This window comes from Andrographis paniculata, unplaced genomic scaffold, assembly GCF_009805555.1.
Source record: "Andrographis paniculata isolate CXL003 unplaced genomic scaffold, ASM980555v1 Contig69END, whole genome shotgun sequence".
Classification (NCBI taxonomy): Eukaryota; Viridiplantae; Streptophyta; class Magnoliopsida; order Lamiales; family Acanthaceae; genus Andrographis; species Andrographis paniculata.
In genome coordinates, this window is record NW_026137605.1 from 1,522,830 (window position 1) to 1,535,984 (window position 13,155).

Here is a 13,155-nt window from a genome sequence, read left to right on the forward strand (position 1 = left end):
AATCAAACCAAACAAATATGCACATGTACAGAGAGAATGGGATATGAGTTTTCAAAGACCTATCTATGCAAATGCCAATGCCAATGCAATCCAAATCCCTATAAATTAGATAAAAGCACCCAACAAGTAAAGTAGTCAGCTGCAATATCATCATCATCTATATACAGTCTCAGTCAGTCATAACACAATTATTTCTTCCAAACTAAACAAACCAACCGCAAAACCAAGTCAGCAATTAATCAATACAATTCAATTCATTTCTTGATTCTACATAATCCATTAGTCCATCTGGTTCTGGTGACAGTTACCTTCACCATCATCCTCATCCTCATCCTCATCATCAATTGGTGGTGCCCAAGAATCGCCAGAATTAGGCCATAACAGCTTTAACTATACCTAAAAACCGCCAGCCAGTAACAGCATTCACATATCTCTATAATATATATATATATATGGACTAGAGAGGATGAGGGCATCCTGAATATTCTCTCATCTTTTTGCAGCCTGCAGCCATTTCTTCCGCCAGCCATGTCCACTACACGGGGCCAAAAAAACACCATTAGAACAGGCATCAGAGAGAAGCCAAATATCGTTAACAATAACAATGCCAGTAATGATGTTTAGGCAGCCTACCTTACCTACTGCTGACATTGAAGGTCTATTGGTTGGGCATGTAGTAAGGGTATCCTCCACGACCCGAATGGGGTGGGGTAGATTCTTTCTTACCGCCACCATACTGCGGATAAGAATACTGTCCCAGTGTGGAGTATGAGGCAGGTGCAGTTGGTGAACTTGCATAGGAGGCCGTGGGATATGCTCCCATCGCCTGGGGATAAGGATAACTAATAGGGGCACCGCCTCCTGTCTGATGATACCCAGCTGTAAGATGTAATGGCATTGGAACCATACCAGCTGCGATCTGTGATTGGGTAACTTTTCCTTTGTAGTTATCAGCAAGCTTCACGGTGACATTTCTTCCCTGCAAAATTATACGGTGTTTGTTAAAGCAAAACAAAGTATGCACACAGAGTTCATTATTTAATATTCACTCACTCCAAGCATCTTTTGTGTGTCATCAATAGCTTTCTTTGCTGCTTCTACTGTCTTGTAGGTAACAAAGCCAAAGCCACTTCAGAGCAAGCAAGCTCGTCAGCTCCAAAAGAGAAAAAAAGAGAATTTATATACATAAAAAATGAAAATGCATAAAATATTTACCGAGATCTGTTTGTGTCCTTGTCATAGGCAACAGAACCCTCTTCAATCTCTCCGTGCCTTGAAAAGAAAGCGAGCAACATCTCACTAGTTGTATCAGGTGACAAACCTCCAATGTATAGCTTCCTCTGGGCTTGATCAGGTGTAATGCTGAAGCTACTTAAACCTTCACTTGCAAGGTTACAAACAGCCATTCGACCCTGAAAAAACATATGAGAACTCAACGTGAGGGATAAAAAGAAGGCTGCCAGGTGGGGGTGGATTTGGCTGGTTACAAATGACCTATTAATTATACTCACTTCAATCATTTTGCTGGGTGCTTTTAGAGCTCTTTGAGCTGACTCCATATCTTTATATGTAACAAAACCATAACCTCGCGACTTTCCTGTTACTTTGTCGTAGATTACAGCACCTTCTTCTATTTCACCATGCTCTAGAAATGCCTACAATTAATCAACAACCAAAAATAAGTCATAAGGTTCTCTATCATACAATCTACCAAGGACAACACGACACAATGCCTATTAAAGAAGTCAAAGGACAAATTCAGACACCAATAGAAACATCAAAAATTGCAAGCACCAATAAACAAAAAATGCAGTACATGCAACTATTCACTCACAGCACACAAAGCTTCTGAAGTAGTATTCCATGCTAAACCACGAACAAAAAGCTTGCGAAGGGCAGGATCAGCACTTGCAATACTTTTAATTTCTTCAGCAATAGAAGGATATTGGGATCCTCTTCACACCAGAACATGCAAACAAGCACACACATACAATGTCAATCCACTCAGCACCCGGATGGAAGAGCAAAAACATTCCAATGCACAACAAGCATCCAAATGACACATCACACACACAATTCTTCATTCATATGAATGCACATAAGGGGGGGCGAATGCATGTGGAATGCCATCAATGACATGGCGCATTGTGTGTCAATCCCAAACAGGAAGCTTCCAAATCAATAAACACCACTCAACCCTGAATAATATAAATGAATAAATGTTCATGTCACATTTAAAACAACTACACCAATTCGAGCACCCCCAACTCACCATCCACTAACAACATTCGCTTTGAATCCACGAATCTGAATTTTTCCCAGAACAGATAGAGACGCAAGAAATCTATTCAATTTCTATAAGAATCCCTAAGGAGATCCTATCACAACTCTGCCTGACTTCATATAGAGCCAAAATTAAGGCATGCACGTCCAAATTTCACATAAAATCCAAACATGCAACACACACACAAACTACACGGCTGGCCCTTAATCACCCATTTTTCAAATCAACCACAGTACTATTGATGATCATAACTAATCACAGGTCGGGATAGAAACAATTGTCCATGCACGGATAATAATCAATAAAATACCAATGGCTACAAACATAGGGTAATCTTATTCCAAACTACAAGATGAAATCTACATTTTAGCTCTAGTGACAACAATTCTCGCATAAATATAAGCTTATGTTTACGAAGTTCAAACTCTATATAAACAAAGAACATTTGGGCAGATAAAGAATTTCTTAAACAAGTTAAAATTGACTGGAAAAGCAAAAGTTACAGAATCATATAAGTTTTCAATTTTTACACAAATCAACACTTCAGAAATTTCCAACTTCACAAATCCAAGAATGAACTAGCGATAGCTGTAGATACCTCCAGGCACCAATTTTTGCCTAGAGAAAAAGAAAAATCACGAAACGAGAAACAAAAATATATAAAATGCAGGTTCTTGAAATAAAGCAGGCACCCGAAAATGGCTATATAAACATGGTAAAAGGGTTGAGAATTACACTCTAGCAAGAAGATCGACGAGTTGAGGCTTGGCAAGCGGGTCAAGAAGCGTACGCAATTCTTCGACGGATGAAAGTGGCGTGACGTCAGTCAAGTTGGACAGCAACTGGCCGTTCCCAATTTCATCCAGCTTCCTCTTCTTCATGTCCTCCATTATATTCTTTTAAGCCCTCTTCCAATGGTCCTCCTTTCAATTGATTTCAACCCTTTCGCCGCCTCTAGAGTCAATGGTGGCGCGCGAAACTTAGAAACCCTCACACAGTCATAGGAAATATCTGTAATTCGTATTGATGGCTGCTGCTGCTGCTGCTGCTGCGGAAGAGAACGCTAATTCCCCTACCCCTACCAATGGCTGTAATTATTTATACAAAATAATACTAGTAATTAGCTAATGTCGCATTTGCGTTTGTTAAAAGCGCTACTCTTTGTCGGATGGTATGAGCGTATCGTATGCTTATAATATTGGGCCTCAATCTTTTGGGCCGTAGGTGTATTATTATTTATTGCCCATTCGTCAGGCAAAAAGTTGAATAATTGCACCATAAATCACATTATAGATAGGTATGCTGTATTCTTATTTTAATTAATTTAAATATATTCAATACTAATGACTTATTCTTCGAATTTTATTTTTTTTTAAAAAAAAATAATAAATATAATATTATTTACTCAACATAATTTTCAATAAAAATAAATAATATTTTTTTATAAAATATCATTCGAATCAAAATTTCATTTCAAATAAATTTTAAATTGCAATCAAACAAATTCCTAGTGTTCTTTTTTTTCCCTTATTTTAATTATACCTTTCGACAGTAAATATGAGATAACAATGGTTCCAAATAAGCCCCAAAATCTGACCCAAACCCAATTCATATATTTGGGGGATGAGTTTAATTATTTGGATATCGAGTTGAATATTATATATTTTAATTGGGTTCGGACCGGATCTATATATAGAAAAAAATGTTTTCTAGCAATATATTTATATTATTTTAAATTTTGATATACAAAACGTCCGACAATCAAATCCTACCCGGTATAACTATGAAATTGTGCGTCCAGACCTATTGTGATATTTAGTTATTTACAAAAATACCCCAATTACTTGTATGTTTAATCTATAAAAATATTAAAAAAAAAATTAGTTTATTATTTCATTCATTTTTAATGTTACAATGAATTAATATAATATTACATTCCTTAAAAACTATGTTTGAACCTAAATAAACATATATTTTGTGGATGAAGTATTAATCTATATAGTATTGAGTGACCATAAATATCTTATAAACCTATTGTATTTTAATGAGTGGAATTTATAACTCATTTAAATAAATTGGGTTGATTTTGTATTAAACAATTTTTACCACATTTAAAAATTTAACCAGAGACGAAGCTCTAGTGAATTTACAGCTAGAAGGTCTAGATTCAAAACGTTGTAGGCTATTGCACTTAAAGGCTGCCAAAATAAATTTCTTATAACTTAATTTTTATTTTTTTTTAAGAAAAGGAATAATCTTATTCTTGGGAGAGAGATCCATAGTTGTTTAAGCTATCTTAAACATGAATGATAATCTCATCAGGACAATGTCTTTTGTTGCTGTTGCTGTTGCTGATCAAACATCTTTTTCAGCTGCTTCCCTTGTTCTTCAATCCTCAGCTGCAAGTTTCTTTGAATCTGAAAATGGAACAAACAAACAAACCAATATTCATAATACTAATAGTAGTGGCTCTAAGGAGGAAAATAAAATGTCCCGTTGCTACCTCTAGTTGCTCGTGAAGACGCCTTTGGACGTCTATTTGCAGCAGCAGTGCCTCCTTCAGTTGCACGCCTCTGCAACAAAATTCTCATCTCTTCATGATCATGATCATAATCATAATCATGCAGTCTCTATCCTAATGGAATAGCAGTAACTTACTTACGTTTCAATATCGATTTGTGTTGCACTCGCTGTTCCGGTCTTCTTATCCGATTTCCCTGCAGTAGCAGAAGAGGGAAAGTCAGTAGATCAGATGCAATTGCTAGGAGGACTAAAAAGTTTGGAGAAATTAAAGAATTATGCACAAAGTAGGATAGATCTACCTTCCACTGATTCTGGTAAGTTCTTCACATTTCGATATTTCTACACAACACATAAAGATAGAAAAACATTGCACAAACAGCAAACCAAAATCAACAAGGATGGAGTGAGGTCTGAAATCTGAAATCTGAGAATATCAGACCTGCAAGTGGCTTTTGACATGTAGAATAGTGAGTCCTTCTGTTTCCATAAGATTTAGGATTGCCTTTGGTGTTGCTCCTATGTTATGTTAAATTAAAAATTGGAGATTGTCTTGTGTTCATCAAATGGAATGGAATGGAAAAGAAAGGCAGGGTTGGTTATGTATCGAATTACTTACTGTCAGGGCCACCGAGTCGATTCACACACTCCACAAATCGATCATGAAGATCTGGTGTCCATCTGATCCTGGTCTTGCTTGATGAGCTGGATCCAGGGGAAACCGGTGGTCTTGCAAACTGCTTTATATTGGAAAGATGCGACGAGAATAAACTTTGCGCCGCCACCTGTGTCTGTGTTAATGCAGTTGAAAATGATGAGGAGATCATCAGTGGAATGGAAAGCAGAAAAGATTCCAAGAACTTACCTGAAGGTCCTGATCTGAATTGGATGGAAGAGAAGGAGATGGGGTTCCGCCATTAATGGAACAATCAAGATCTCCAAGAAGCCTGTTTCTCAGGTGTTGCAGCTGTTCACTCTCCAAGAGACTGATTTGGTTCCTGCAGTTTGATGGCAAACCATCATCGAACCGGTTGCCTGGTTCAGAAGTTCCAAGGAATACACGACCACCGGATTGGCAACTTTGATTGGAATTCTTGAATTGATGATGATGATGATGATCACTGGAGCAGCAAGTGGATTTGATAACCTGTGCACCATGCTGCTGCGGCAACCCCATGTAGAATTCAGTTGCAAAGAAGGCAGAAGCCGGCGAACCTTCGCCTGAGCCAATTCGACTGATCATGGCAGATGGAGAATCATTATTAGGCCATAGATTGCTGCTGCTCTGCTGCTGTGAGCCATTCTCCAGCACTGCACCTGATTGGCTCCATACCTGTGCAAATTGCTGATGGCTGCCATAGCTTTGGGGGAAGGAATCCGGAAAATCGCAGGCGAAATCACTCCCAAATCCATAATGATTGTGATGATGATAAAGATGATGATGTATCCCTGTCATTTGTTAGTAATAACAAACCAATCCAACCAGAAGCAGCAGCAGCAGCAACACACAAAACTAATCGAATCAAATCGAATCGAATTTGAATCTAATCTAATGTCTTGATTCCCAGTATCACCAATTCTTGTCTGAAAACAGATTCAGCACAGCAAACTAATAAAATGCTTCTCATCAAGTTTCATAGAGGACTTTCGTCGAACAGGTGGCGGGTGAACCAAAGAATGGATAGTATGATTAACGAACGTAGCCTTGTAATCCAAGGATGCTTGATGAACATGTCAACGTACAGCTCAGCTCATGAAGCTTCTTAATAACAATAAAAAAAAACATAATCACCAATCCCCCTAAACAGGATAAGATTAGAAATAGGAATGAACAACAGGCATTGACAAAACCAAAGCTTAGTAAACAATTCATGCAATGTATGTATATATCTCAATTTTGTCATTTCCTTCCAAGAAGATATGCAACGCCGTGATTCCTTCCTTAGTATTTCTGGGTTTTGATTTTCTATTTCACATAGCAATAATTGAATAAAAAATATCATTATTCTTTGACAACTTCAAAAAAGCAAAGAACCTCAGAAAGCTAAAGCTAAGGAACAAATAAATATACATATATAAATTAAATGTGTGTGATGAATCCACTCTGCATTAGATTGCTGTCGTTTCATGAGTGGTCGTTGCTATTGTAATAAACAATTAAATAAGCAAACAAACAAATATAATGATTATAAATTACGCACCAGAATTTAGGTAAAGTATAATTAATAAATAATTAAGAAATGTATTAGTAAAAATAAGTAAATAGTTTAATTAAAATTAAAAAATTATAAAATTTAAAATGCTATTAAAGTGCATATTTCCAAAAATAAAAATGACAAGTTATGTGAATGAAAGAAAATAGAAAATAAGGACAAATTTTATGGGACAGATGAGAGCATAACGAAGAGTTCTTGGCTTCTTGCAACTTTTAGTAAGTTGTCTTTGGCGATGTGCCGTCAGAAGCAAATGGAGAGTAGTCAAGAAACGACAATAAATGAACCCAAAGTAATTAATCTTCCAATGACATGGAACAATATAATACTCCCTCCTCCTAACGCTCATCTGGGCTTTTTTTTTTTTTTTAATTTAAAAATAATATTTCTTTCGTTCCATTTCTCATGTTTATATTTTATTTTGGTTAGTCTCACTTATTTGTTTTAGAAAAGAATTATACATTTTAATTTATCTTAAAAAATTTAATTTATAATTTTTAAATTTTAATTATACTAATCAATTATCTTAATTTTAATATATAATTATATGATAATTATTTTTGTTAATTATACTCCTCCTAAATTCTCGTATTTACAGTGAATCGAACAAAATATCCGGGAAGGAGGTAGTTATATTTTATTAATAAGTAGAAATATATAAAATTAATATTTTATAATTAATAAAAATATGTAAAACTTTTGATTTTTTTTGTTTATCGATTTAATGGTATATTTGTAATTTAAGTAAAAATTAAGAATATTTTGATATTAACATATGATTACTTTTACTAAAATATGAAAGCAATATTTTGAAGCGAGACTAACAAAAATAATATTGCATCTGTCCCACATACCGTATCTGCTACACTATAGACACGGATAGTTAAGAATGTATTAGTGAAAATAATTATCCTATAATATAAATAATTATAAATTAAGATTAAGATAACTAATTAGTTTAATTAAAATTAAAAAAAAAAATTAAAAAATTTTAAATGAGATTAAAGTGTGTAATCATTTTTTTAAAAAAAAATAAAGTGACATGGCATGTGGGACGGATAAAAACGGCAACATGGATATAGTATGTGAGATGAAGGGAGTAATAAATATACTTTGAATTGAGAGGAAAAAAATAATCAATTACTCTGTACTAACTATACGCCACAATATCCGAAAACGAAGACTAAAAAATAATAGTAATTTAATTTCAATTTAAATGTGAAAATATGTAAAAAAAAAAAAAAAAAAAAAAAAAAAAAAAAAGATGATATTATAGAAAATTTATTAAGTGTTAATAATATAATAGGATAAGTGGAAAAGATAATGACAAATTGAAATGTATAAAATTATTTATTATTAATAAATTATATTTAAATTTAACGGATAATAAATATATATATATATATACGGGAGGCGAGTATTAAGGTAGAAAGAAAATTTTCACAAGCTATAAACATACTTTAGTACTTATAATATACTTCATTCGTCCCACATGATTTCTCCGTTCTTTCTATTTCGGTATGTCTTACATAATTTGTCATTTTTTTAATATTAATATAATCTATTTTAATCACATTTCTTAATTATTTATTAATTACATAATATGAACAATTATTCTTTATACGTAGCTCTATCAAAAAATATTCACATTTCAATATCTTGTACATCAGCGTACCAAAATCTGAAATTGACCATAGAATAAGTTTTGGTATTATTTACATAAATTATTTGAAGACTCTACGGCACGAAACCGAAACGTGTATTATTGATAGATAGATTCAAGACATGATGTATGAAATTAAGAATGAATGAGCTTGTGGTACAGGAGTTGGACTTGTGACCGTGAGGTCATGAGTTCATACCTCCAACGCCTCACGTCACTTGTTATATATGATTTACCTAGTGTGACTTTCCAAAGCGGCTGTGATAATTTTATTTTTTTTTTTAAAAAAAGAGTGAAACAGAGAGATGGATAGCCATCAACCAAAGCCAGCTAAATAGTGTGACCCTTAGAATACTCAAAAGACATATAATTTGATTAGCTAAGGTTATTATAATTAATAATTTGTCAATGAAATTGAAAAGGATATATTGTTGTCCGTACAAGGTTTCTTAATTTATATACTAGTACATATTAATAATACTAATATTATTGTGTGTTGTATTTTGACATGTACTCGATGACAAATCTTAATTTGCTCCAAATTCATTTTTTCAACATAATTTATTAATTCATACAAGTGTAACAAACCAACTTATGATTCGATCTAATGAATAATATATATATATATGAAAATAAGTGTCTCCTTTTATTTGATTTGAAAATTTTTAGTTTAAATTTGATATTAAAATAATATTTTTATAATAAAAAAATATTTTTTTATAAAAAAAAACATAATTTAAATAATAAAATTTGAGAATTTAATGAAAATAATAAATAATAATAATAATAATAATAAAAAAAAAAAACACCCGTACATAGTTTTTTATATATTTCACCATAGATTAGTAAGTAAATGAAAAGGTTCAATCAATAAATACTATCATTTTAGTTCTGTAACTAGGGCGTCTCAGATTTTTTTTAGGTCCCGAGCAAAAATAAGTTATAGGCCCTACAAATACATAATTAAAATATATTTTTAATAATATTACTTATTAGCATTGATTGGACAAGAGGTTGAACGTGACCGGACAATGTCAATTTGAGAAAAAAAGATGAAATACGGTATGTCTGAAAATTTTAAGAGTAAGAAGGATTGAATTAGGGTGAAAGATATAAGAGAAAATGTGAGGCAGGTTTGATCGAGTTGCAGGGGCAATGCGATAGAATGTAAGCTAAAGAAGACGATTTGAAAGAAATAAAAATATATATATAGAATTAGAAATCAAAATTTAATTTTAAAATTAAATAGGATAATTACAAAGAAAAAAAAAATTAAAATTTAATAATAATAATAATAGATAATATTTAAAATAAAGATTTTCTATTAATTAGGGCCTTGAACAAATTGCTCACCTTTTATGAGCCGCCCCTATCTATAGGTGATATTAATACTTAAGGTATTATTAATGTTAAAAAAATATTTTCTTTTATTATTATCTAATTTAATACAATTAATAATTTTATAAATTAATTAATTAAAATAAATATTAAATTATTTTATCGTACAAGTATATATAATATTTCTTCAGTTTCACCTACTATATTCACTCATTTCTATTCGCCTCATATTTTATGTCTTTTTTTTTTATTATTATTATGATTACACACCTTAATCTCATTTTAAAATTTCTATTTTTTTTATTTTAATTAAACTAATTAATTATATTAATCTTAATCTAAAATTATTTATATTATAAGATAATTATTTTTATTAATATATTCTTAATTATCTATTTATTATACTTATCTTAAATTTTCGTATCCACAATAACCCGGATACGCTAGGTGGGACGGAGGGAGTTCTATGTCTTATAATAACCTTATGAATAAACTGATTTTTGAGTCCATTAATTGGATACATTTTATCATTTTAATTTCGTAATTGCATGATGTCGCAAATTAATCCCGTAAGTAAAAATTTTTCGTATTGTTAGTCCTCTGGCGCCGGATATACCTACATAGCACTCGTGTGGCTCGCTGGAGAACAAGTATTCACTATGTCAGCAATATTTGACGGATATGTGGATTTTTTAAAAATATATTTATTTATTTTGTCTTTTTGTAGAAATTATTTTTTTTAGAAAAAATGAAAATTTAAAATTTTTTATAAAAATAAAAATTCACAAGGCCCCAAGTGTCGTTGACTTAACGGACACGTGTCCTCCGGCGAGCCTAATGGATGTAGGAATCTCAGACACCAAATGTTTAAAATTGCAAAAAAAAAAAAAATAATAATTATTTACGAGTAGTTTGAGACATGATAAAAAATTCAATTTACCTTAGTCTTATAACACAAAATAAACACATCCTTTCATTCCCAAAATTATACATGATGATCATATTTTTTCCAGTATTTTCTTTAATGTTGCTTATAACTCATTTTCTCCATTCTTTTTCTTCGAAGTATATGCACACAACTATTATTTTGCTTACAATAATTTTTGCTCCGTCCCGCGAAATTAATTTTATTTTTTTGTATTGTTTTAAAAACTAACATATATAAGTACACTTCAATATAAATTATATTTTCTTCGTCCCGCGAAATTAATCGCGTTTCTTTTTTGCGCAGAGTTTAAGAAAAATTAATTTATACAGTTAATTAGTGTGATTAGTTAATGTAATATATATAATAAAATGATATTATAACTATTTTTATTTGATGAAATATTGAAATAAAAGTTGAAATTTTATTTTATTTCAATTTAATGTTTTATTTATTGAAATTGTTTTATTTCAAGAAAGTATTATTATATTGATTGTAAATTATGCAATTAGAGAAAAAAAATTAACAGAAGTAGTAAAATTTTTAATATAAACAAAACATCAAATTTTTCGAATTTGATTGTTGGTAGGGATAGTTCGATATTATATACTAAAATTTTTAGTATGTTTTTTTTTTATCGTAATGAGATATTGTACCAATAATTTGATATACCGAATTTATAGATGAAAAAATACTGAATTAAAGAAATATCACAAAATGTACTAAAAACTACCGAAAATGCCAAATTTTTCAGTATATCAATTTTTTTTTCTTTTATGGTATCAATATTTTTTTTAATATACCAAAAAATCGTTGTGGTATACAATATAGTTCGTTATTATCTGAATACAGTATCGAGTTATTTCTAATCGAATTACATGTATGGTATCAAAATATAATATTTTACGCTGAAATATAAAAATTAAAAATAATTTTACAATTTTAAGAATATATTAGAAACTTAATTATTTTAGAATCAATATACTAAATTATTGATACATATTGATATATCAAATACTAAAATATCAAACTGTATTGATATTTTTGGTATATTTTATATCAACAATGCTAAAAGTATATGCAATTGTCGTACTGAAAATGTTCGGTATGGTATCATACCATATAAAAAATTTATGATATACAATAATTTTGACACTTTAGTATTTTTTTTTATACGGTACTTACATTATTTGAGTAAATTGATATTTTTCACTCTTAATAATAGTGATAAATGAATTGTTTTAGTGAAATATAAAAATCAAATTTCATTATTAATTAATTTTCAATCATAAAATATCAAATCAAATATTTTTTATATTATTTTAAAAATTAACTAAAAAATTTAGATATTACATAAACACTTATTTATATCATATTGAATATTTATTAATTTTATTATTCAAAATTCTAGCCATACTTTTAAATTTACAACAAAATAAACAATAAAAATTTGTGATATTAGTAATTGAATAAAATATAATTAAATTTGTAATTGTAATTAGTATTTACTAATTATTACTATATTAAAAAATACACTAATTTCGCAGGACGACAAAAAGAGGAAAGGTAGAGTAATTTTAAAAGATGAGGGAGTAATATGTCAAAACAATTGGGAATGACAATGAAAATCTTGAGAATGACACAATGATGCAACAAAGAATTGAATGAAATGCATGCATGTATGCATCAATGATTGGTGAGATGATAGAGTACTATATGATGATATAATGTGATATGATGAAGTCATCTATATATAATGGTGTATTTGTACGGGAATTGAATTTTAAATATATTATTCATCCATTTTTTAAAAAAAAAAAATATTAAATTAAATATCTATTTTTTATATTATGTTAAGAATTAATTTTACATTCAAAATATTATATAAATATTTATATATATCACATCATACAACTATTCAAATTCAAAATTTTTACTATTCAAATTTTATCTCAAAATCTAAACCTCCAAACAAACACACCCTTAATTAGAACCCTAACCCTAACCCTAACAACTCTAATCCAACCTGGCAAACAACCCTTTGAATCAGACGGGATAGACGAAACCTCATCACGCTGTCCCATACACACAATGTGTATTTATACACGCGTGTATATGTATAAAATAATATATATATACAAAATGTATATAATAAGAGATAAAATTTGTTTTTTAGGAAATATAGATAGGCAATACACGAAATATCAAGTAA

The 13,155-nt window shown here is 30.5% G+C and overlaps 2 protein-coding genes across 4 annotated transcripts; both read right to left on the reverse strand.

Annotated features, from left to right (window-relative positions):
• Positions 1 to 84: 84 nt before the first annotated feature.
• LOC127264025 (UBP1-associated protein 2C-like) lies at positions 85 to 3,351 on the reverse strand. Of its 2 annotated transcripts, none has more exons than XM_051293360.1 (7): positions 3,020 to 3,351; positions 1,835 to 1,955; positions 1,512 to 1,655; positions 1,216 to 1,412; positions 1,054 to 1,129; positions 639 to 979; positions 85 to 535 (listed from the first exon to the last, which is right to left on the reverse strand). In XM_051293360.1, exons 1-6 carry the CDS (start codon positions 3,172 to 3,174, stop codon positions 659 to 661), a joined length of 1,014 nt encoding a protein of 337 aa, XP_051149317.1. In that variant the 5' UTR covers positions 3,175 to 3,351; the 3' UTR covers positions 85 to 535; positions 639 to 658. The 2 variants fall into 2 exon arrangements, with proteins under 2 accessions (XP_051149317.1, XP_051149316.1); XM_051293359.1 differs by having other exon boundaries at positions 634 to 979.
• Positions 3,352 to 4,408: 1,057 nt separating this feature from the next.
• On the reverse strand, positions 4,409 to 6,935 carry LOC127264024 (myb family transcription factor PHL5-like). Of its 2 annotated transcripts, none has more exons than XM_051293358.1 (7): positions 5,670 to 6,933; positions 5,424 to 5,595; positions 5,247 to 5,323; positions 5,107 to 5,146; positions 4,947 to 5,001; positions 4,788 to 4,857; positions 4,409 to 4,701 (listed from the first exon to the last, which is right to left on the reverse strand). In XM_051293358.1, the coding sequence occupies exons 1-7, from the start codon at positions 6,258 to 6,260 to the stop codon at positions 4,603 to 4,605; spliced, it is 1,104 nt and encodes a 367-aa protein (XP_051149315.1). In that variant the 5' UTR covers positions 6,261 to 6,933; the 3' UTR covers positions 4,409 to 4,602. The 2 variants fall into 2 exon arrangements, 1 of the variants encoding a protein (XP_051149315.1); XR_007841590.1 differs by having other exon boundaries at positions 4,634 to 4,701; positions 4,943 to 5,001; positions 5,670 to 6,935.
• Positions 6,936 to 13,155: the final 6,220 nt, after the last annotated feature.

What these genes read in the sequence shown, in the direction of transcription:
- LOC127264025 (XM_051293360.1), bottom strand. Translation starts at nt 3,174, where the DNA reads ATGGAGGACATGAAGAAGAGGAAGCTGGATGAAATTGGGAACGGCCAG. An exon ending in GTCGATCTTCTTGCTAGAGT is followed by an intron (nt 1,956 to 3,019) that starts GTAATTCTCAAC and finishes TCTGGTGTGAAG; the next exon opens with AGGATCCCAATATCCTTCTA. An exon ending in AAGGACACAAACAGATCTCG is followed by an intron (nt 1,130 to 1,215) that starts GTAAATATTTTA and finishes CTTGCTCTGAAG; the next exon opens with TGGCTTTGGCTTTGTTACCT.
- LOC127264024 (XM_051293358.1), bottom strand. Translation starts at nt 6,260, where the DNA reads ATGACAGGGATACATCATCATCTTTATCATCATCACAATCATTATGGA. An exon ending in CTTACCAGAATCAGTGGAAG is followed by an intron (nt 5,002 to 5,106) that starts GTAGATCTATCC and finishes CTGCTACTGCAG; the next exon opens with GGAAATCGGATAAGAAGACC. An exon ending in GTCTTCACGAGCAACTAGAG is followed by an intron (nt 4,702 to 4,787) that starts GTAGCAACGGGA and finishes TTCCATTTTCAG; the next exon opens with ATTCAAAGAAACTTGCAGCT.